This window comes from Perca fluviatilis, chromosome 16 (genome assembly GCF_010015445.1).
Source record: "Perca fluviatilis chromosome 16, GENO_Pfluv_1.0, whole genome shotgun sequence".
Lineage (NCBI taxonomy): Eukaryota > Metazoa > Chordata > Actinopteri > Perciformes > Percidae > Perca > Perca fluviatilis.
The window spans coordinates 35,867,271-35,888,750 of record NC_053127.1 but is presented as its reverse complement, the minus strand read 5'-3'; the positions used below and the strand labels follow the sequence as shown (position 1 = coordinate 35,888,750).

The 21,480-nt window shown below is 40.2% G+C and overlaps 1 protein-coding gene across 1 annotated transcript; it reads left to right on the top strand.

Moving 5' to 3' along the window:
• Positions 1–9,389: 9,389 nt before the first annotated feature.
• LOC120543620 lies at positions 9,390–14,028 on the top strand. The gene is made up of 7 exons (XM_039776760.1): positions 9,390–9,623; positions 9,719–9,989; positions 10,127–10,384; positions 10,813–10,999; positions 11,098–11,346; positions 13,482–13,630; positions 13,714–14,028. The coding sequence occupies exons 1-6, from the start codon at positions 9,592–9,594 to the stop codon at positions 13,532–13,534; spliced, it is 1,050 nt and encodes a 349-aa protein (XP_039632694.1). The 5' UTR covers positions 9,390–9,591; the 3' UTR covers positions 13,535–13,630; positions 13,714–14,028.
• The last annotated feature ends 7,452 nt before the right edge of the window (positions 14,029–21,480 follow it).

Here is a 21,480-nt window from a genome sequence, read left to right as displayed (position 1 = left end):
CATGGTGAGTGGGCTTCTAACTAAGCCAGGCTAGATGTTGAGCGTTAAAGCCAAGATGCTGGTCATCCTTTCTCTTTTTCAGACATGCTGGTGGTTGCTGTTTCCAAGTTTTTCCACTAACAAACACTGCTAAGTATGAAAGAACTTTTAACTCAGATTGAGGACAGTAAAGTTGAAGAAAGAAGGTGAAGAAAAGTTAGATAACTCAGACAACCTCTGTAGTTTACTGTATTATATGCTTTTCTAGCTAACATGTTTACAGCCACCTATCAGACCAAAGCAATTAAGTGAGTTGAATTATTTTCTCAGCTTTTATTATTATGTCATTGCTATTACAGGTGTAATAGATCCTGGTGAACTTCTACTGCTGCAGCATCGAGAGCATCCTCAGCAACTGTGACACAGTATGGCATGGCAACTGTTGTGCCTCTGACTGGAACACACTGCAGAGGGTGGTGAAAACTTCCCAACGCATCACTGCTTCCTCACACCCCTCCATCAATAGCCTGGCTCCGACCTCCTACATACTTCCGCTCAATTTATATTTCCCTTCAGTACTCCTCCTGTGTTCACGGTATATTCTTGGGTTTCCTCCAGCCAAATTTTTGGCGGTCCAATCAGCAAACAGATGGAGTGGCTGAGAACGATGACATTGAGGCTGTGCGCCTGCGAGCGAAGCCAGTCGTTCCATTGTGGCAACACTGCCGAATATCCAGAAGTTAAAGCCCGAGCAAGAACAATATTAGCTGAGTTTTGTTGGTGGCCATGATGTCTTTTTTTTTTTTTACCTTTATTTAACCAGGAAGAGACTCATTGAGATTAAAAATCTCTTTTTTCAAGAGTGTCCTGGCCAAGACAGGCAGCAGTACAACCACACATACAGTACATATAAACACAAAATACACAAAAACACCAGAAACATAAGGACTCCGGGGAGTAAACTAACCAGGGCTAGGTTAGTAACAAGCATTTCTGGGACAGGATGCATACAAAAGGAAACAAGTAGAGATGAGAGAGCAGCTCAGTGTGTCACAGGAAGGAATTAACTTCCCCGGCAGTCTAGAATTATAATAGCATAACTAAGAGAGGCAGGTTAAAGAGAGGTGCCTGGTCGGGCTAGAACTCTCCCCAACCGGATTGGGCTGTACTGGCCTGCCTCTCTCTACTCTCGCTATATTATTGATTATATGATAAATAAATCTGATGTCTACGAAGAGGAGCAGATGGGCCGGGTTAGGCGGACGCTGCAACTCCTCACTCCCTCACTATAAGCTTTATCAAAGAGGAGGGTTTTCAGTTTACTCTTAAATGTGGTGACGGTGTCTGCCCCTCGAACCCAAAGTGGGAGCTGGTTCCACAGGAGCGGAGCCTGATAGCTGAAGGCTCTGGCCACCAGTCTACTTTTAGAGACTCTAGGAACCACAAGTAGCTCTGCATTCTGGGAGCTTAGTGCTCTACTAGGACAATAAGGTACTAAGAGCTCTTCTAGGTATGATGGTGCTTGACCATTTAGAGCTTTGTAGGTCAGTAGGAGGATTTTAAATTTGATCCTAGATTTCACAGGAAGCCAGTGCAGAGAAGCCAATACAGGAGAAATATGATCTCTTCTCTTAGTTCTCGTCAGAACACGTGCTGCAGCATTCTGGATCAGCTGGAGAGTCTTAAGGGACTTATTTGTGCAACCTGATAGTAAGGAATTGCAGTAGTCTAGTCTAGAAGTAACGAATGCATGGACTAGTTTTTCAGCATCGTTTTGAGACAGGATATTCCTAATTTTGGCAATGTTACGAAGATGGAAAAAGGCTGTTCTTGAGGTTTGTTTTAAGTGGGCGTTGAAGGATATATCCTGATCGAAAATAACTCCTAAATTTCTGACAGTAGTGCTGGAGGCCAGGGCAATACCATCCAGAGTAGCTATATCTTTAGATAATGAAGTTCGGAGGTGTGTTGGTCCCATCACAATAACTTCAGTTTTGTTTGAGTTTAACATCAGGAAATTGTGGGTCATCCAGGATTTTATATCTTTAATACACACTTAAAGTTTAGCTAACTGACCACTTTCGTCTGGCTTAATTGACAGATATAATTGGGTGTTGTATGCGTAACAGTGAACGTTAATTGAGTGTTTCCTAATAATATTACCTAGAGGAAGCATATATAAGGAAAACAGAATTGGTCCAAGCACTGAGCCTTGAGGAACGCCATGGCTAACTTTAGCGTGCTTGGAGGGTTTATCATTAATGTTAACAAATTGGGATCGCTCAGAGAAATAGGACTTAAACCAGCTTAGTGTGATTCCTTTAATGCCAACTAAATGTTCCAGTCTCTGTAACAGGATGGTATGGTCAATAGTGTCAAATGCAGCACTAAGATCTAGTAAAACAAGAATGGAGACAAGTCCTTTGTCTGCAGCAGTTAGAAGGTCGTTAGTAATTTTCACGAGTGCCGTCTCTGTGCTATGATTCTTTCTAAATCCTGATTGAAAGTCATCAAATAAACTATTGCTATGTAGAAAATCACATAACTGATTAGCAACTACCTTCTCAAGGATCTTGGATAGAAAGGGAAGGTTAGATATAGGTCTATAGTTTGCTAAGACCTCAGGATCGAGAGTGGGTTTTTTCAGAAGAGGTTTTATCACTGCTACTTTAAATGACTGCGGTACATAACCTGTTAATGACATAATGACATATTGATCATATCTAGTAATGAAGTGTTAACCACGGGTAACACTTCTTTGAGTAGCCTCGTTGGGATGGGGTCTAAGAGACAGGTAGATGGCTTAGCTGAGGATATCTTTAACATTAATTGTTGAAGGTCTATAGGATAAAAGCAATCTAAAAATATGTCGGGACTAGTCGTTCTTTCTAGCGGTCCTGGGTTTAAAGGTGAACCGTTAGAAGCTGTGGGCAAGAGGTGATGGATTTTATCTCTAATTGTTATAATTTTATCATTAAAGAAGCTCATGAAGTCATCACTACTCAGAGCTAGAGGAATAGATGGCTCAGTAGAGCTGTGACTCTCTGTCAGCCTGGCTACAGTGCTGAAAAGAAACCTTGGGTTGTTCCTATTAGTGATGAGTAATAGTCTGATCTGGCCTTTCTTAGGGCCTTCCTATAGGTTTTGAGACTTTCTTGCCAATCCAAACGAGATTCTTACACTTTGGTGGAACGCCATTTACTTTCGAGGTTTCGCGAGATTTGTTTTAATATGCGAGTTTGGGAGTTATACCAATTGGTGCTAATTTCCTTTGCTTCATCATCTTCTTTTTGAGGGGAGCAACGGAGTCTAAGGTCGTCCGTAGGCAGGTCGTAGCACCGTCTACAAATGTATCAATTTGAGAGGGACTGAGGTTAACATAAAGGTCCTCTGTTATGTTAAGGCATGACATAGAGTCAAAATGCTGTTGAAATATCTTCCTTAAATTTAGCTATAGCACTGTCAGATAGGCATCTAGTGTAGAAGCTTTTATCTAATTTAGTATAGTCCGGTAGTAAGAATTCGAAAGTAATTAAAGAATGATCTGATAATACCGAATTCTGCGGAAATATTATTAAATCCTCAATTTCAATACCATATGCCAGCACAAGGTCGAGGGTGTGGTTAAAACAGTGCGTCGCCTTGTGCACAGTCTGACTGAAACTGATTGAATCTAACAATGAGTTGAAAGCAGTACTAAGGCTATCATTGTCAACGTCCACATGGATATTAAAATCACCTACAAAAAGTACTTTGTCTGATTTAAGGACTAAACATGATAAAAACTCTGAGAATTCAGATAAAAATTCAGAATACGGACCTGGAGCCCTGTAAATAACAACGAATATAATTGGCTGTAATGTTTTCCATTTTGGATGTTGAAGATTAAGAACAAGACTCTCAAACGAGTTATAATTTAGTTTAGGTTTAGGATTAATTAACAGACTTGAATCAAATATGGCTGAAACTCCCCCTCCTCGGCCTAAGCCTCTAGGAATTTGAGTATTAATATGACTGGGAGGAGTGGCTTCATTTAGACTAACATATTCTCCATGGCCCAGCCAGGTTTCAGTAAGACAAAATAAATCAATTTTATTATCTGATATCAAGTCATTTACCAATACTGCTTTAGAAGACAGAGATCTAATATTTAATAGTCCACATCTAATTTTCCTATTTTGTTCTATCGTTGCAGTCGTTTTAATACCAATTAAGTTTTTAGTATAACGCATCTTTTGTTTACCTTTGATTTAACCGATCTGAGCCGGGGGAAAGACACCGTGCTTATTAGACTATGAGTGGGCGACTGCTCCAACGGAAGCAGAGAGGGGCGCATTGCACTGCACCTCTGATTACTAATATCAAAATATTAAAAGCGACCAATGAGACCAGCTCAGTAAGTTTCATAGAGCAGCAAACTTAAAGGCCTTTCTTCCCAGCTCAGTTCTAACCTTTGGAACAGACAGAAGGAAAAGATCCTGGGAACAAAGATTGTAAGTCCCTGTGCAATTTACACGGATACAGGTCAGAAGGTAGGATGGAAGGAGACCTAAAATAGCCTTGTATATGAAGGTATGCCAATGTTGAAGTCTCAGTGTTGATAGAGAAGGCCATCCAACACGTTCATACAGTTCACAATGTTGAGTGAGGGCTTTCATACCAGTGATGAACCTCAGAGCTCCATGGTATACAGTGTCCAGTGCATGTAAACTTTGAGATGAAGCATGCATGTATAAAACATCAACATAGTCAAGTACAGACATAAAGTGGCAGCGACCAGTCTCTTTCTAGATTCGAACGAAAGGCAGGATTTGATCCTGAAATAAAATCCTAGTTTAAGTTTTAATCTTTTTGCTAGCTGCTGAATATGAAGGGTAAAAGAAAGAGATTCATTAATTACAATACCAATATATCTGTACTTAGAAAGACATTACATTTTCGTGCCCTGGGAAGTGAGGATTGAAGGGAGATTTGATTTAGATTTTGAATTGGAAAAAAACATGACTTTAGTTTTTTCTGCATTTAAAACAAGTTTAAAATCATAAAGCTTCTGTTGAAGCGTGTTAAAAGCAAGTTGTAACTGGGAGAGGACCTGGTCTGCGGTGGGTGCAGAGCAATACAGTACAATGTCATCAGCATAAAAATGAAATTTTACATTAGACACGTTATGATCAATGTTATTGAGGATGAATAGCAGTGGTCCCAAGACTAACCCCTGAGGCACGCCTTTTGTTATTTTGAGATAGCAAGAAGTGCTGCCCTCTGCCTGCACACACTGAGTTCTGTCTGTAAGGTAATTTACAAACCAGCCGACAGTTTTTTCACAAAGCCCAGCCCTATACAGTCTCTGTTTAAGCACTATGTGGTCCACTGTATCAAATGCCTTTGAAAGGTCAATAAAAAGGGCTGCACAATGCTGTTTATTATCCATGGATTCAACAAAGTCTTTTAGAACCTTAAGAGCTGCCGATGTTGTACTGTGCCCTTTTCTAAAACCAGATTGGAAGTCAGAAAACACATTATAACTGTTAAAAAAGTTCTTTAATTGATCACTGACAAGGGATTCTAGAACCTTGACCAGGACAGACAGTTTAGAGATGTGTCTGTAGTTATTTAAGATGGTAGGGTCACCACCACCTTTTAGCAGGGGAGCCACAAAGGCTGATTTCCAGATGGGAAAAATGACATTTGTATTCAAACACAGATTAAAAATATGAGTTAAGGGCACGGCAATAAAATGTCCTGCTATCTTTAAAAAGTAGGGATCCAGTTTATCAGGGTCTGCAGATTTTGTTGTGTCCAAATGTTTGAGGGCTTTATTTACATCTGAAACTGTGATAGGACTGAAACTAAAAGACAGACTAGAAGGGTCTAGACCAACAGTCTCAACTGTAGAGGCTATGAAATGTTCATTGAAACAATCAAGCATTTTGGCCTTGTCGGTAACTTTTAGAGAGTCCATCACAATGCTTGAGGGAAGCTCCTGGCATTTACTGTTTTCTGATAATGATTTGATAGTTTTCCAAAAGTTTGATGGATTATTCAGATTATGAGTGGTTTGATAAAGAAAATGGTCAGCTTTGGCTTTTCTAATTTTGAGAGTACATGTATTGCGCAGTTGTCTGAAGTCCAGCCAGTCAGAGTTCTGATTCGATTTTCTGGCTTTTGCCCATGCCACATTGCGCTCATGAAGGATATTTGCTAAATCGGGTGAAAACCAAGCATTGTTTTGGCCTTTGACTCTGTACTTCTTTAGTGGAGCATACTTATTAATTATACTGGTAAATCCTTCATAAAAGAGGTTCCAGGCACTTTCAACATCTGTACTGATATTTTTTTTCCCAGTTTTAGGTATTTTAGTATTTCTAACTATTGCTACGACACAGTGGTCACTGATGTCGTTTGCAAATATGGAAGCAGTTGAGTACTTATGAGGAACATTAGTTAGAATCTCATCTATTAGCGATGATTTCTCCGGGTTTTTGAGGTTTGGCCGTGTGGGACTGTCAACAATCTGAAAAAGATTTAATGAATCACAGTAAGCTCTGAAATCATCAGATACTGGTTCTAACCAGTTCCAATTAAGGTCTCCGAAGGCTACTAATTCCTTAGAGTTAAAATCAGAAAGGAGTTGCATTAAGGAGGGCAGAGCACCGCTAACAGCTGAAGGTGTCCTATAACAATCAACAACCGTTATACTAAGTGATTTAGAGACTTTGAGCTCTAAGGCTATAAATTCAAACTCTTTAATGATTTTACAGATTTACAGATTTACTTAACCAGGTTTCAGACAAGACAGATATATCAGCATCTGGAGAGTGAGCCCAGATACACAACATGTCCATTTTAGGAACAAGACTGCATACATTCAAATGAAAGAAACCAAGACCCAATCTTTCTTTAAAATCTGCCGGGGTGTTAAAACTTATAGTGTGTCTGGGCCTTGGTTGGGCTACACATTCCATGACATCAACAGCAATAAAACTATTAAATATTTGTGCTTAATTGATTTCTTGTACTGTTCATTGCTTTTCCGTCCAAAATTGGAGTCTCGGAGCACACAAGAGATAGTGGTAAAGTTGTCACATAACGTCATGATACTGGACAGGCAGACCAAGTCAACAGTGTCAGAGGGGAAGAATAGGGGCAGAGGGAATGATGCGACATTAAGTGAACAGCCAGATGCGCATGTGCCCTTGTATGAATCACACTGTATTGGGAGCACTGGACTGGAGTAGCCATTCCAGTGGTAGGTGCTCCCAGTAATAAATAAGGACAAAGAAAAATAAAAACATAGAGAGGCAAGGAGCAACCACTTCTTTTTCTCCATGCCCGTCGGACCATCCAGACGTGGAAAGACAGAATATGACATGGGACCCGGGCAGCCAAGAAACAGGCCTAAGTATATAACGGTGTCCAGGTCAGTGACAGAAGAAATCCAGTACGGGTTTTCCGTTTCTCCACGGCGACCGATGATGTGGCGTGTCGTCACTCGTAAACAGGAAGCCCGGCGTGTGTAGCAATGCTGCGGGTAAAAGAGTTCAAATCAAGGTCAGCCACCTCTAAAACATCAGACTATATCTTAAAACCAGCAGTAAGAGCAAGGAAAAAAGCACTTTCCTTCATCATGAAGAGATCAGGCACATCAATATCAGCGACACGTCTGCACTCGAGCTCCAGCAGGTGAACAGGCTCCAGGCACCGACCCGTCAGCATGAAACAGATCCTCCAGAAACGGCGAAGAAGTAAGCCACGGTTCCAGATAAATTTTCGTACCAGCTTGATGGTCGTAATCACTTTTCCAGACGGATACCGTGTGTTTTCAGAATGCATTGCTAGGACTAGAGAGCCAGTTCATCGGGGATGTCAGTCCCGACTTAAACTATACGGATTTTTGTCATAAACAACTCCCCCCACGTCCCGCCCGCTCAGGTTCTGAGGAGTAGAGAAGACGATGGCGGATCAACACCTATGTGTGGTAGCGGGTTGCAATGCTAAGAGGAGAGATAGTGGTATTAGCTTTCATGCTTTACCAAAACATGCTGCTGTGAGAGATAGATGGATTACGTTCCTTGGTCACGGCAATGTTAAAAACCACACATCGGTTTGCGGTCAGCACTTCACAGAAGACTGTTTCACCAACTGGCAGGAGAAAAAAATGGGCTTCGTCAGTAAATTATTTTTGAAGCCGGATGCAGTGCCTTCCATCAAGACACCATCAACTGGACAGCCTGTGTCTTTACCGGTAAGTTTATATATTTTTTTCTGTCGGGAGCTAGTTCAACGATCCCGCCTGTTTGCTAGCACAGTGCGGCCAAAGTGGCGCTTTTCTGTCAGGAGCCAATTCAACGATCCCGCCTGTTTGCTCATTACATCAGCTAACGTTACCTACCGGGCAAAAACACCAGTGCTGCATTATGTGGCAACTCTCTGTTAACTTAGCTTCATCTGTGTTAAAGCGATGTAGATTATAATGTAATGTAATGTAATGCGTTTTACAGGGGCTTTTTTTAAGTTGTGTTTTGAATATGTGAATGTCACAGATACACACACACAAGCCGTTGCATGGCATTGTGAACCGAGCTCCGTGGCGCTGAAATTGGAACACATGCTGTAACAAATAAGTCACTTTTCACCGTCTATCAATCGTCATCTAAATTCCGCGCTCGTTCAAGTAGACTAGCACACGCAGGGTGGCGACGAGTTTAGCCTGTCGCAGTCGTTTGTCCCCCCGTGTGTCAAGCCCATCACTCGTGAGAGAGTCAGTCAGTTTTTCAGATAGAGCGGTGACAGTAGCATCATAATAATCCCGAAATTCCGAGCAATCCACTGATACTAAATATGTCCTGATTGATCACAGTGGGAGGGATGAAATATCGAAGCGACGTCGGAGTGAGAATATGATTGGTGATCGGTGATAACTTTGATTAACTTCGGATAATAATAATTAACGTGTATATAATACTGTAATGCTTCTATATTGACTATATGACTTCTACCTTACTGAGAAAAGTGTATGATTAATGGTAAAGTTATTTATTGTGTTCTGTTTTCTCTGTTTCTTCAGAGTAACGTCACTCTGCGGCGGCCACACAGACAAGAGATGTAGGCTGTCAGTGGGAGCCACAGAAGAGGGGAAGGTCAACTGTGGCCACCCAGCTGTCAGAGTATACTCTCAAATCCATTTCAAAGGTTAGTGTTGCTTTGTGTAATGACATGATCTAATGATTTCTATTGTTTTTAATATTTTTAGATATTCTTTGTATGCACCATTTCTTAAAATTGAATATGTGAATGTCACTTATTATTATGAAAATAGTGACACCGGATGTGTATTGACCCCTGCACTGTAATATGTAGTCATAGTAATACATGTCTGTTCATATTTAAAATTGTCATATTACAGCTATCCAAGTGAATCCATCCACCAGTTCCTTTGGAACCAATACTGAGGTGAAAGCAGAGTTTGGAGGATTTACTTCAACACCGGACAAGACAAGGCCCCCACCTTTGAAAAGGAGACGCCTTGAGACATTGCTGGATGACACAGAGGATCTGGATGATGCTGAGGAAGAACCAGTTGACAGTTCTCAGTCAACATATCACCCCAGCATGTCTTCTTTGAGTGACTCAACCATTGTCAGGTGATCACTTACTTTGTAGTCGAATTGCTGTATTATGTTTTATGAAAAGAGAGATGAAGTAATATAATATATTTCATCCTCCACCCACCCCACAGCCCTCCAACACCAAAACAAGATATTGTAAAATATCTTGTATATGAAGATTGCCTCCTTGCTCTGTTCCATGACTGTCCAATCTGTCAGCGGACATGTGAGCTGGAGAAGTATGTCAGGGGAACATTTTTGTCAATCAGACAGAAATGTCCTTTCTCTGACTATTCCAGGCAGTGGAAAAGTCAGCCGATCATCGGCAGCACCCCAGCAGGCAACCTGCAGTTATCTGCTGCAGTACACTTTACTGGCACGTCATTTAGACAGATCAGCAAAGTAAGTAACAGTAGATAAATGTGAATAAATGTAGCAAGAAGTGGATAAAAATATACAGCATTAATGGACGTATGTGTGTGTAATTTCTGTCTAATTTCAAAACATAATCAACTCATCGAGATTTGGTTGTGTTACAGGTTCTGTCTGCACTCAAAGTCTGCAACATAGTAGAGAGCACATATTTCCTCCATGCCTCATCATTTATGGAGCCATGTGTTTTCGCTGTGTGGAAGCGGACCCAAGCAGACCTGATCCAGGAAACAAAGAGTAGGCCTGGGGGAGCCGAGCTTGGGGGTGACATGAGAGCCGACAGCCCGGGACACTGTGCAAAATATGGCTCTTACTCAATGATGGACCTCAACACGGGAAAAATTATTGATGTCCAGTTGGTGCAGGTGAGATTATGGCACATGCCCACTTAGTCCAAAAGGTACAGGATATTGTCTTGTACTTTTGTGCATTTTTTGTTATTTAATTGCTTGAGGATTGAGCACCCATTCACACTTTTTTGAGGGTTGAGGCCGTTTGGACTACATGCTCACGTAGAAATGGTAAAGTTTGATTTCCCCCAGAAGTCTAGGAGCGCAATAAAAACATTTAATTTATTTCTGAATTAGATTTTATTCATTTATGCTCATGTGCAAAACCTGAATAATTCACAGTTTAAAATCAATCTATGAAAATAAATGTCACATGGTGAATATGACAGTCTGACCTTCTGCATTAATCATTTATTTTAATATCTCACCTATGACAGAATGTTGATGTGAAATAGAAAAAAAAATCATGTGTTTGTGCAATATTGTTTTCTCTAACCCCACAGAGTAACGAATGTGGCGGCAGTGCCAAAATGGAGAAAGAGGGCCTGATCAGGAGTCTCGATTTCCTGGAAAAATCTGCTGTGAAAGTTGCATCAATTGTTACCGACAGACACTCTCAAATCCAGAAGCTTTTGAGAATTGAGAGGAACGATATTGAGCACTTTTATGATGTTTGGCATGTTGCCAAAGGTGAAGTAAATTTAAAAAATGTTATTCACATGGTTCTTGAACTTTGATATACACGGTCCCAAGTAACAGACTTCCATTTGCTCATTCTCGCCATTCAGGTGTTTCGAAGAAAGTAGAGGCTCTGGCAAAGATGAAGGACTGCAATGAGTTAAAGAGATGGCAGCAGAGTCTGGTAAACCATCTGTACTGGTGTGCCATCTCTTCCTCATCGGGTGAAGAAGCTGTAGCTAAGTGGACATCATTCAGTAATCATGTCCAGAACATCCACAGCCATGACAACGTCCTCTTCCCTGAGTGTCTGCACCCTGCCTTGGATGGAAGCCGCCCCAAAAAGTGGTTGAAATCAGGCATGTAATCTCAAGATCATTTAGTGTACCGGTATCCATGCTTTTGTTTGCTATAAATAATACATATCAACATTAATTTGCCAACTTGTTTGTGCTATTGCACAACTTTCCTAAAAGTGATATTGGATATGTGTATGGAAAAAGAATATTCTAATATTAATGCTATCAATATTTTAAAGCCCATGTTGCAAGTTTAATTTTCCAACGAATTTGTGGTAATTGCTTGTTGGTAATAAACATTTAAACTGTTATTCATGTATTTGATGTTGTTAGGTATCACAAAACAGAATATAACACGAAAAAGTAGGTACTATTTTACAGCGGTTTGTCTTTCCCCCACAATGCATTGCATGACGTCACGTTGGGGAGACGACAGGCCAAAGCCCCGTCTCGGTTCACTGTCCCGGTCCCGGTTTTGCTGGTCTGGCAAAATATGGCTTTTGGTCTCGACCGAGTCAATGTGTATAATAATATTGGGGGGGAAGTGAAAGGCAGCTTGGACGGGGATGCTATTCGGCTTTTCACAAGTTTAAACAGCTAGCTAACGATACGCCGACGTTTGCTAACGTTAGCGCAATAGCGTTAGCTTAGACTGCTAGTTAAATACCGGTATTACAACTGCCTTCGGAGCTACGTCCACGTTGTCAACACAAGACATGTGGCGTTAGTGCTCCTTTGTATCATACTTTTATTGAATGAAATATTAAGCGGCTCCCTAAATAAGAAATAGGTGTTTTTTGTAACATTACACACAAAGCTAACTGGCTATAGTTAGCCTGTACGTATGCTAAGCGGGATTAGCTAACGTTGCGTAGCCAGCCAGCAACTTCGAATCGGCAGTAGTTTGTTGAGCCGAACCGCGACAGTATGTTGCCCACAATCAACCTCTGCTGTTAAAAGCAGTCAATCTGCAGTGATGTTTTGAAATGGAGACACATGGATGTGTTAGCTGTCGAGGTTAGCTCGCCGAAGCTGCTTGCTGGCTATGCAACGTTAGCTAATGTCCGCTAGCATACGTACAGACTAACTATAGCCAGTTAGCTTTGTGTGCAACTCACTAACTAACAAAAACCATCTCGTAGGAGCGAAGTTTAACGTTTCATTCAATAAAGTTATGGTACAAAAGGAGCACTAATGCCACAAGTCTTATGTTGACAACGTGGACGCAGATATAGGAAACTCTGAAGGCAGTTGTAATATTTACCTAGCCGCGTAGACTAACGCTGTTGCCTTAACGTTAGCGGAAACGTCGGGCGTAGGCTAGCTGTCTAAACTTATGAAAAGCTGAACAGCATCCCCGTCCAAGTAATAAATAAACACTAGGCAAATATGTTGTTACTGGAGCTAGTAGGCTACCATCAAAACGTGAGATATCTAATCATGATAACAATCATATCTATGTGTTTACAACCATCGGGGGATTTCACAGGTGGGACTGGCAAGTTAGCACATAGCTAGCATGATGCCTTGTATTTTCTAGATCTAGATAAGTTTAGCGGTACTTATCTGAACTAACGACATGATCACTGTCACTAGATATAAATAAAACGTTGACTTTCACTTGGTGCTATTCACGGACAGTAAAAAACCCTCTTCCTCATCCCAGTCAGTCACCATAGTTCTAGTACCAGGCTGATACACATCTCCCCAACGTGACGTCATCACCGAATTCCGGGAAAAAAACCCACTAATACCAAAAACGATAAAAACCTGACAAAAACTGGCCTTTAACACTATTTGGAGACATTTTTAACAATGATATACATATATTGAGTGCTATATGTACCTATTAATCAACAGTGGTGGTTAACTTGCAACATGGGCTTTAATTGCAGCATCAACGGCTTTGTTTAAACTGCAGAGGACTGTGTCAAACAAATACCTCTTAAAAGGTGTGGCAAAACTCAGCCCAAAGCACCAAACATCGGCCATTGAGGGTTCCCACAGCGTCATTCTGCGATTTGCCCCCAAAAATGTCGTCTTCTCCTACAGGGGAATGCTATGCAGAATAGTCAATTTATTTGTTATTTGGAAAAGCACACACCTGTCTCACACCTATATTCTTAGTTGAATCCAGGTTGGAATTTATTCATTTGTTTTTTTTGGATGGCCATTTTATATATTTCTGATTTCAGGTTGTATCTCGCTTCGCTGCATTTTAATGAAAATGGAAACAGGGAACAGCTGACGTCTAGAGACGGAACACCAGCATACAAGATCAAATACCCCAAGCACAAGAAAGGAAAACACACGATCCAGCCACTGAAGAAAAAAACATCATATGGTAGATTAAAGACATATCAATAATTGTTTTATTTTTATCTATTTTTTGGTACATACAGATTAATGATTATCTTTTCTTCCCAGCCTATGTGGACAACCTAATGCGCGTCTTCTTCGACGAGGTGCTGCATGAACCAGCAAAATTCACTGTTGAGCTTCAGGAACTGAAGATCCCAGACACCCTGTGTTCTCAGTTCCACAGACCAGACAAGCAAGAGGCTGTTGCTGCCTATGTATCTCGCTTCAGCCACTGATGCACTTTATTTATTTTGCGTCTTGGCAGACCTCAAACACAAATGACATGGCAGTCTATTCTTTCTGGTTGATTATTTTAATTCATATGATGTTTAATTTCAATCATTAACAGACAGTGCCTGGAGTCAGGGTCAGGACAACACAGAGAGGATATATATCTATATATATATATATATATATATAGATATAGATATATATATAGATATAGATATAGATATGGATAGATAGATAGATAGATAGATAGATAGATAGATAGAGATATATAGAGATATATATATATATATATATATATATATAGAGAGAGAGAGAGAGAGAGATCTAGTGTGAGAGAGAGAGAGAGATCTAGTGGTGTAAGAAACCAACATAATTTCCCTCAGGGTCTGGATACTGCTGGCGGATTCTGACCACGACACAGGATGGGATCACTATCCTATTGCCATGGCCCAAGTACCCCCACACCCAGCTGACAAACTGGCGGTAGGCCAGATACCTCCTCTGCCTATGAAAAAAATGCAAGATTATAACTACTGTATATACTTAAATGTATACTTTAATAATAATAATAATAAAATGTGATTACTGTTTTAGTAAATCATTATTTGTTGCAATATTTTGGACTACAAAAATCTGAAATGCAGACATTTTTGAGACGACACGATGTGGGATCTTGTGATTTCTCCTATGCATCTTTTGATGTGCACGAACTGTATTTTAGTATTATATATTTTATTACTGTATAGGGAACAGTATTTTACTTACGCATTATAAACATTTATTAGCAAAGGGCCGTGGAGGGCTCTGAAAATATTTAGGGCGTTCTCAAGTGCAAATTCATCTAGGCACACTGGCTCTAATCCTGGGTGAAGACTCATACAGGTAGGAGGCTGCAGTAGAGCCCTTAGTTTGACAACAACCTAAAAGGGGAAAAATACCGACAGCATCAATTATGTGGACAGTGGCCTATATTGGAGACAAAATAATTATCAATACAATTGTAAATAAGTAATTTATAGCATCATATAATCTACCTTGGGTATTTCCCAGCAGCAAATATTCTCAGAAGCAATGGGCATTGTAATGCATTTACCACATGAACACCTGATGGGGGAGGGGGGGAATAATAAATACATGCACAATTTAACTTTAAACTTTAGACTTAGGTTTTCAATGTGCTCTATAAGTAAACTTAAATTTAGATTTGATTCTGCAGCACTATGATTTATTCTTTGTGCGATAGCTATGAAAACTTCAAAAAGGCTAATTTGACTAAATGTTTGGAGCATGTCCACAAACATATTTATTTACTAACATGTTATTAGGAGTTATTGGCCTGAAAATAGTCAATTCAAGAGATTACAAAAACAATACCATTCTGATACATCCACTTGTAGACGACTTGAACTATGTACGTCCTCTTGTTCATCTTGTTCCTCGTCCGAGCTGGCATCTGGCTCAAAACTGTAGGGCTGGATAGCTCCAATATTGTTCTCCATTTTTGTTGCAACGGTAATGACAGGTTGGGGGTGAAAAGCTAGGTGACAGCTAGCGGGAGGGAGAGAGAGCTCTCAGCAACGAGGAGGGGGAGGGTCGTCTCCGTGCCAACGGCTCCACCCACAACGCAGAGGCGAATTGCTAATGAGCTACTGCCGCTCTGCTGAAGCGAAGTCCCAGAAAACGGCACAGGTTTTGTGATTTTGGCTAAAAATGGCATAATCATCATTTAAAGACCACTGAGAATGTTTAAAAATAGCTCAAAATATGATCGGAGTGGGACTTTAAAGTGCCCATATTATGAAAAAAACACTTTTTCTGGGATTTGGGGTGTTCTTTTGTGTCTCTGGTGCTTCCACACACATACAAACTTTGAAAAAAATCCATCCATGCTGTTTTGAGTGAGATAGTTTCTGAATGTGTCTTGCCTTCAGTCTCCTGGTGAGCTGTTCAAAATCGGCTCGGACTGTGATGTCACAGTCCGAAATGAGCTGGCTAACCGCAACCGTTAGCTCGTTAGCATGCTAACCGTTAGCATTAGCATGCTAACGCTAATGCTAACGCTAATGCTAACGCTAGCATGCTACGTCGTTCTCAATAGCAAAGCACTGCTACAACACACACAAGTTCACCATAATCTACAAAAGAACTACTTACATGTGTGCCCTCATTTAGAAGTCTCCCAGCTAATCCTGCCTTGTAACTGACCAAAGTTGGAGAAACAGCCTTTCTTTTACTGTCTCTAGAGTTAGCTAGCTGACATGATTTACATCTGAGCTACTGAGCATGTGCGAGTGCAATCAAAGATAGTACAGAAGAAGAAGATGAAAAGAGGTCTCACTCTGTAGCTAAAACAGAAACCAGGTGAAAAGAGGATCTGCAGAAGTGAGAGAGAGCTGTGCAGTACAACAAAAATATGGTGTTTTTTGAAAATTAAACCATGTAAACCTATTCTGGTACAACCTTAAAATACAGTTATGAACCTGAAAATGAGCATAATATGGGCGCTTTAACAAATGTTTACCTAACCATTATTTACCATTACTGAAGCATTGTGCGTACCTGCAAATAAAGTGATGGATCATAGTGCGTACCTGCAAATAAAGTGATGGATCATACTGAGTGGTTAATTAACGAATAATAAGTTAAGCATTCACCACCATTAGTTAATTACTTTTTTTATTTATCCAGGTAAGTCAATTGAAAACAACTTCCCATTTTCAACAACGACCTGTCACATTCACACAGTTCCACATTCATACCTGGAAGTACAACCACAGTCTGATCTGCTAGCCACTGAGCAGCTCCAAAGGAGCGGTTGGGGTTAAGGCCTTGCTCAAGGGAACCTCAGTGGTGGTAATGAGGGAGGGACAAAGCCCTGTTCTTTCACTTTCCCCACGCAGACTTTTATCCTGTCGGTCTGGGGATTGAAACGACGACCTCCCGGTCACAAGCTCGCTTCTCTAACCTTTAGGCCACCACTGTCCCACTGAGTTAAGCGGTGTGCGTACCTGGCGATAAAGTGAGATATCATACTGAGTGGTTAAGTGGTTGAGTGTACAATGTTAGGGTTACGTATTAAACAATAAAACACAGTTTCAAAACATTTAATTGTAACAATTTAGAAAATGTATTTTACAGAAATGGCCGATACTGATTTTTAGTTGATAATCAAACCAATACCCAATATTTATAACTGATATGCAATTAGATGAGAAAGAAAATCTCCAAGTTAAATTTGCGATTGTGTAATATAAAATCCAACACAAAAACTTTCAACCTAATACACAGTAAAAAAATATTCATATAGTGGTGTGGGTGGGACATAGAGCTGGAATGGAGCCAAAGTAGAACATGTTATGTTGGAGACAGAACGGACCCAAATGCAAGGCTCACAGAAAACGGTTTATTTAAATGGTAATGCAGAGGGAAGGAGGTGGGAAGGCGGACACCAGGGACAGAGGAGACACAGAGAGAGACAGGGCCAACAGAGAAACTAACAGTGGAAAACAAAACTGAACTAGAAAATAAACAAAACGTCACAGCCAGCCGACCCCAACCACCACAGAACACTTTTTAATAATGAACTTAAACGGTACACAAAACTAGAGATGGCCCGATACCATTTTTTGCTTCCCGATACCTGAACTTGCGTATCGGCCGATACCGAGTACCGATCCGATATCAGTGTGTCATATATTTGATTATGTTTTAACAACTGTATACTACTATCCCTGTATGGATGTGATATTATTTCTATCTTTGTTGTCGGTCTGGCTCAGGTTAAACTCTTTGTGAAACATGAACAGACACAAATAATGAATGCCACAGAACTTTCTTTTATTATCCAGTTTGACAGTCAGTTATAACGGAAAAAGAACATAAATAACGTACATTTTCTTAAGGGCTTTATTATTTGGTATCGGATCGGTGCATAAACTCCACTACTTCCCGATACCGATACCAGCGTTTTAGGCAGTATCAGAACATCTCTAAACAAAATGTCACATATAATCTTCATAAACCACCTACTTCTTTCTCTTTGCAATTTTCAAAAGATCTCCATTTGTTTTCGTTTCCTCCACTTTGTTGAGTAAATTATTTTTGATTAACTCCAACTTACATTTCTGAACAATAGTTTTCAGTGTTTTCCCCTCCTGAACTTTTGCCCTTAACTCGTAAATTTTTGGGTCAACAGCATGAAGTTCTGAAATTGCAGCGTTGTCGGAAATGGTTAATCGGTCCACTCCGACCTTCTGGTAAGCTGCTGTCTTGCTCTTCCCAAGTTTTACTGCCAGCAAAACTCTGTTGTATCGACCCATCGCTTGTTCTGGTGTCAGAACTGAAACAACAAAAATGACCAATACATGTTAACTGTAGATAACACAAGTACAGTACAATACAGTTCTATATTAATGAATTGGTGCTAGCACATGCACACAACAGGTATAGTGGTGTTACGTATACACGCGACACATACACACATTTGCAAGCTGCAGATCAGTGTGGTGGTGACTTGTGCAAAATTGCTCTCTTTCGCTGTATTTAAAAAAAAATTAAAGTGCAAAAGGAAAACCTATTTATATTTTTAAAATATTTATCAAAGACAAATATTCTTCCATATTCCTAAAATTAACACAAATCAATACTACAGCAACATACTTCCATGTTGCAATGACAAATGCAGAGGAGAAAAGAGCAACTGTTTCAACCAAAATCATCTGTTGAATGTATTATACCATGGTCTAGGTGAATACTCGATTCTGATTGGCTGCAGGGTGTCCATAAAAAAGTGATGTAGGACACCTACTAAAGGAGTTCAGGTCAAACTGACTGTTTACTGTCCAAAATTAATGCACTACATTAAATCAAAAAGGAAATGTAGATCTGTTATTTCCAACTCGTCCTCTGAACACCACAGGATGGCGCTAACACACACGCTGTAAGAAGTAATTTATACTGCCCCTCTGGACTGACTTTGTTTCACAGCGAATAACATTATCTCACATCCCGTTCACTGTTCAGCTCGCTGCTTCAGGCTGCGCCGCTGCAGCAGACAGTAACGTTACACATCGCGGATCAAATTGTTCATAAAAGTCGTTATGTTGTTTTGGGGACAATGACATGTCTGATAGCTAGCTTGTCTTGTTGTTCAACATACTGTCAAATTATTTTTACTGATTGCCAACTGTACACAATGTTATTGACTTTGGATCTTGCTAGCATAGCGTTAGCTTTCTGACTTGTAGCTAATCTGAAGGGTTCTATCAGCTGAGCGGACTATAAATAGCTCCGGTTGCTAAGATTGGCAAGTTGTATCTAAGGTCCTTCCTATTTCCTGGAGGAGTGATATAAGAACCTGATGGATGGGAATGATTGTTCCAGGTTTTAGTCAAACCGTTAGGCGTAAACAGGGAAACAGAGTTATTGTGTGTAAAAACTTTAGATTTTGATTGTAAAAGTAATTAAAGCTGCAAGCAGCGATGGACGGGCCCTTGCGCCTCTGCACGCGTCGGGGTTACTGGTGGACGCCACTCCTTGTGGCCGTGCATTTGCGCAGCACTCTGACACTGCAAATCGTTACCAATGAAAAGGGAACTCTCTGCTAAGTTCAGTGATACTTCACACAATAGTGTACAAGAAACGGGTCATTTGTTATTAAAAGGGGCGTGGCTTAAGCATTTGGTGCAGGGCAAACCATCACCAATTAAATAGGAACTCTTTGCTGAGTTCAATGATACCTCTCACAAGAGTCTACCTTAACGATTCACAAGTTATGAAAGGAGCATGGTCTGTGTATATGGGTCGGCTCAATATCACATGTAGACCACACATTCTAAGTTTCATGTAAATCGGAATAATAGGCAGTCAAGCAGGTACCATGCAGTGGAAAAGCGTCATTACACACAAATGCATGGGGAAATGGGGCCCAGGTTGAAAAAAACGCAAGTTACCCTTTAAAGGTCCCATGACTTGGTGCTCTTTGGATGCTTTTATTTTTTGTTATCAAATTTTTATTGTTTTAACATCGTTTAAACATGACATGTAACGACAAAGACAAACAATCAGCAATTACGCCAGTACGAAATAAAAATGAATAAATCAATGATAAATAGGCTATAAAGGGCACTATATCAGTGGGATAACAAAATATACAGAGAGATTACATAAAATAAATAAATAATAAACAAACCTACAGAACATATTTCAAAATATCAAAATATACACAAATATATTTAAGTACTACAGATTATTAGAATTGTTAGAAAATATCCATAAAAAAAAATAAAAATAAAAGGGGGAAAGGGGGGATAATAATTAAACCAGTGGAGTAGAGCTGAGAGAAATCTACGACAGTTGACATATGAATAATAATGAGGAAAACATGAATGAACCAGATGAACAAGAACAACAAAAATAAAACAAAATGACCAAAAAACCAGAGAAAAGGGGGTATAAATTCAACTCAGTAAACCCTTGAGTTTTTCCAATGTCTGGGCCCAGAGTCTAATGGTGTCCTCTCTTGCGCCATGAATGTGTGCAGTGGACAATTCGAGATACACCACATCTATAAAAGTGAGAACCCAATACTGCTTATTAAGAGAATGTGGAGGTTTCCATCTTGTTGCTACTATTTTCTTAGCGGCTGTCAAACCAGCTAAAAACACTCGTTTCTGAGTTTTGTTAAGTTGGATATCAGAAAGATCATCTAGAATAAAAACAGAGGGGGACAAGGGGGCCGAAACATTTAATAAAGTGGACAAACTTTCTTTAACCATATTCCAAAAGTAAGCAACCCCAGGGCATTCCCAAATCATGTGAAAAAAAGTACCCATTTCCCTTGTATGGCACAGCGTACAATTAGGATCAGGTTTAAGCTTCATACTATAGAGTTTACGTGGAGTCATATAAGTCCTATGAATAAAATTAAAATGGATTTGTTGATGATCCGGATTCCTTGAGGCATGTATTACCATAGCCCAAACACTGTCCCAATTAAAACTGGGGGAAAGGTCCGGAATATCTGCCCGCCATGAAGAGTCTATTGTCAGAGGAGGAAGCAATTTTTCCAGAAAAAAGTTATATAATTTAGAAACCAAACCTCTTGTACCCCGGGTCTCACGTAACACTTTAAGTAAAGGGTGGTCTTTAAGAGGAGCCAACCAAGGGACCCCATAAGCCTTCATAGCTGCCCTCAACTGTAAGTAAAAAAAAAAAGGTAGAGCTCTGAAGGTTAAATTGAATGGAGAGTTCTTCAAAGGAGTGAAGGCCTTTGACACCCATTAAATCACCCAAGGAGTGAATTCCTTTGTCGAACCACTGACGACACTGGCCAATCTTTATAGGGCGCTTACCAATTAGCAAACCATCATTATTAAAGATGGGAGAGAAGGGATTCCAATTAGAACGGATATTACAAGCTTTTTCTGCTGCTCTCCAGACCGACAGAGCGTGTGACACTAAAGGACCGAAACGGAGCGTACACTTTTTTAGAGGAATATTGGCAAATAATACTTCATCTAACTTCAGAGGAAGAACTAGATTTCCCTCCAAGGAACGCCACGAAACATCCATTTTGTCACTATACCAAATAAGCAGGGGACG

Coding starts and splice junctions, on each gene's coding strand:
- LOC120543620 (XM_039776760.1), top strand. CDS start 9,592: ATGTCTTCTTTGAGTGACTCAACCATTGTCAG. Junction 9,624..9,718: donor AGTGACTCAACCATTGTCAG/GTGATCACTTAC, acceptor CCCACCCCACAG/CCCTCCAACACCAAAACAAG. Junction 11,000..11,097: donor TGTTTGGCATGTTGCCAAAG/GTGAAGTAAATT, acceptor CTCGCCATTCAG/GTGTTTCGAAGAAAGTAGAG.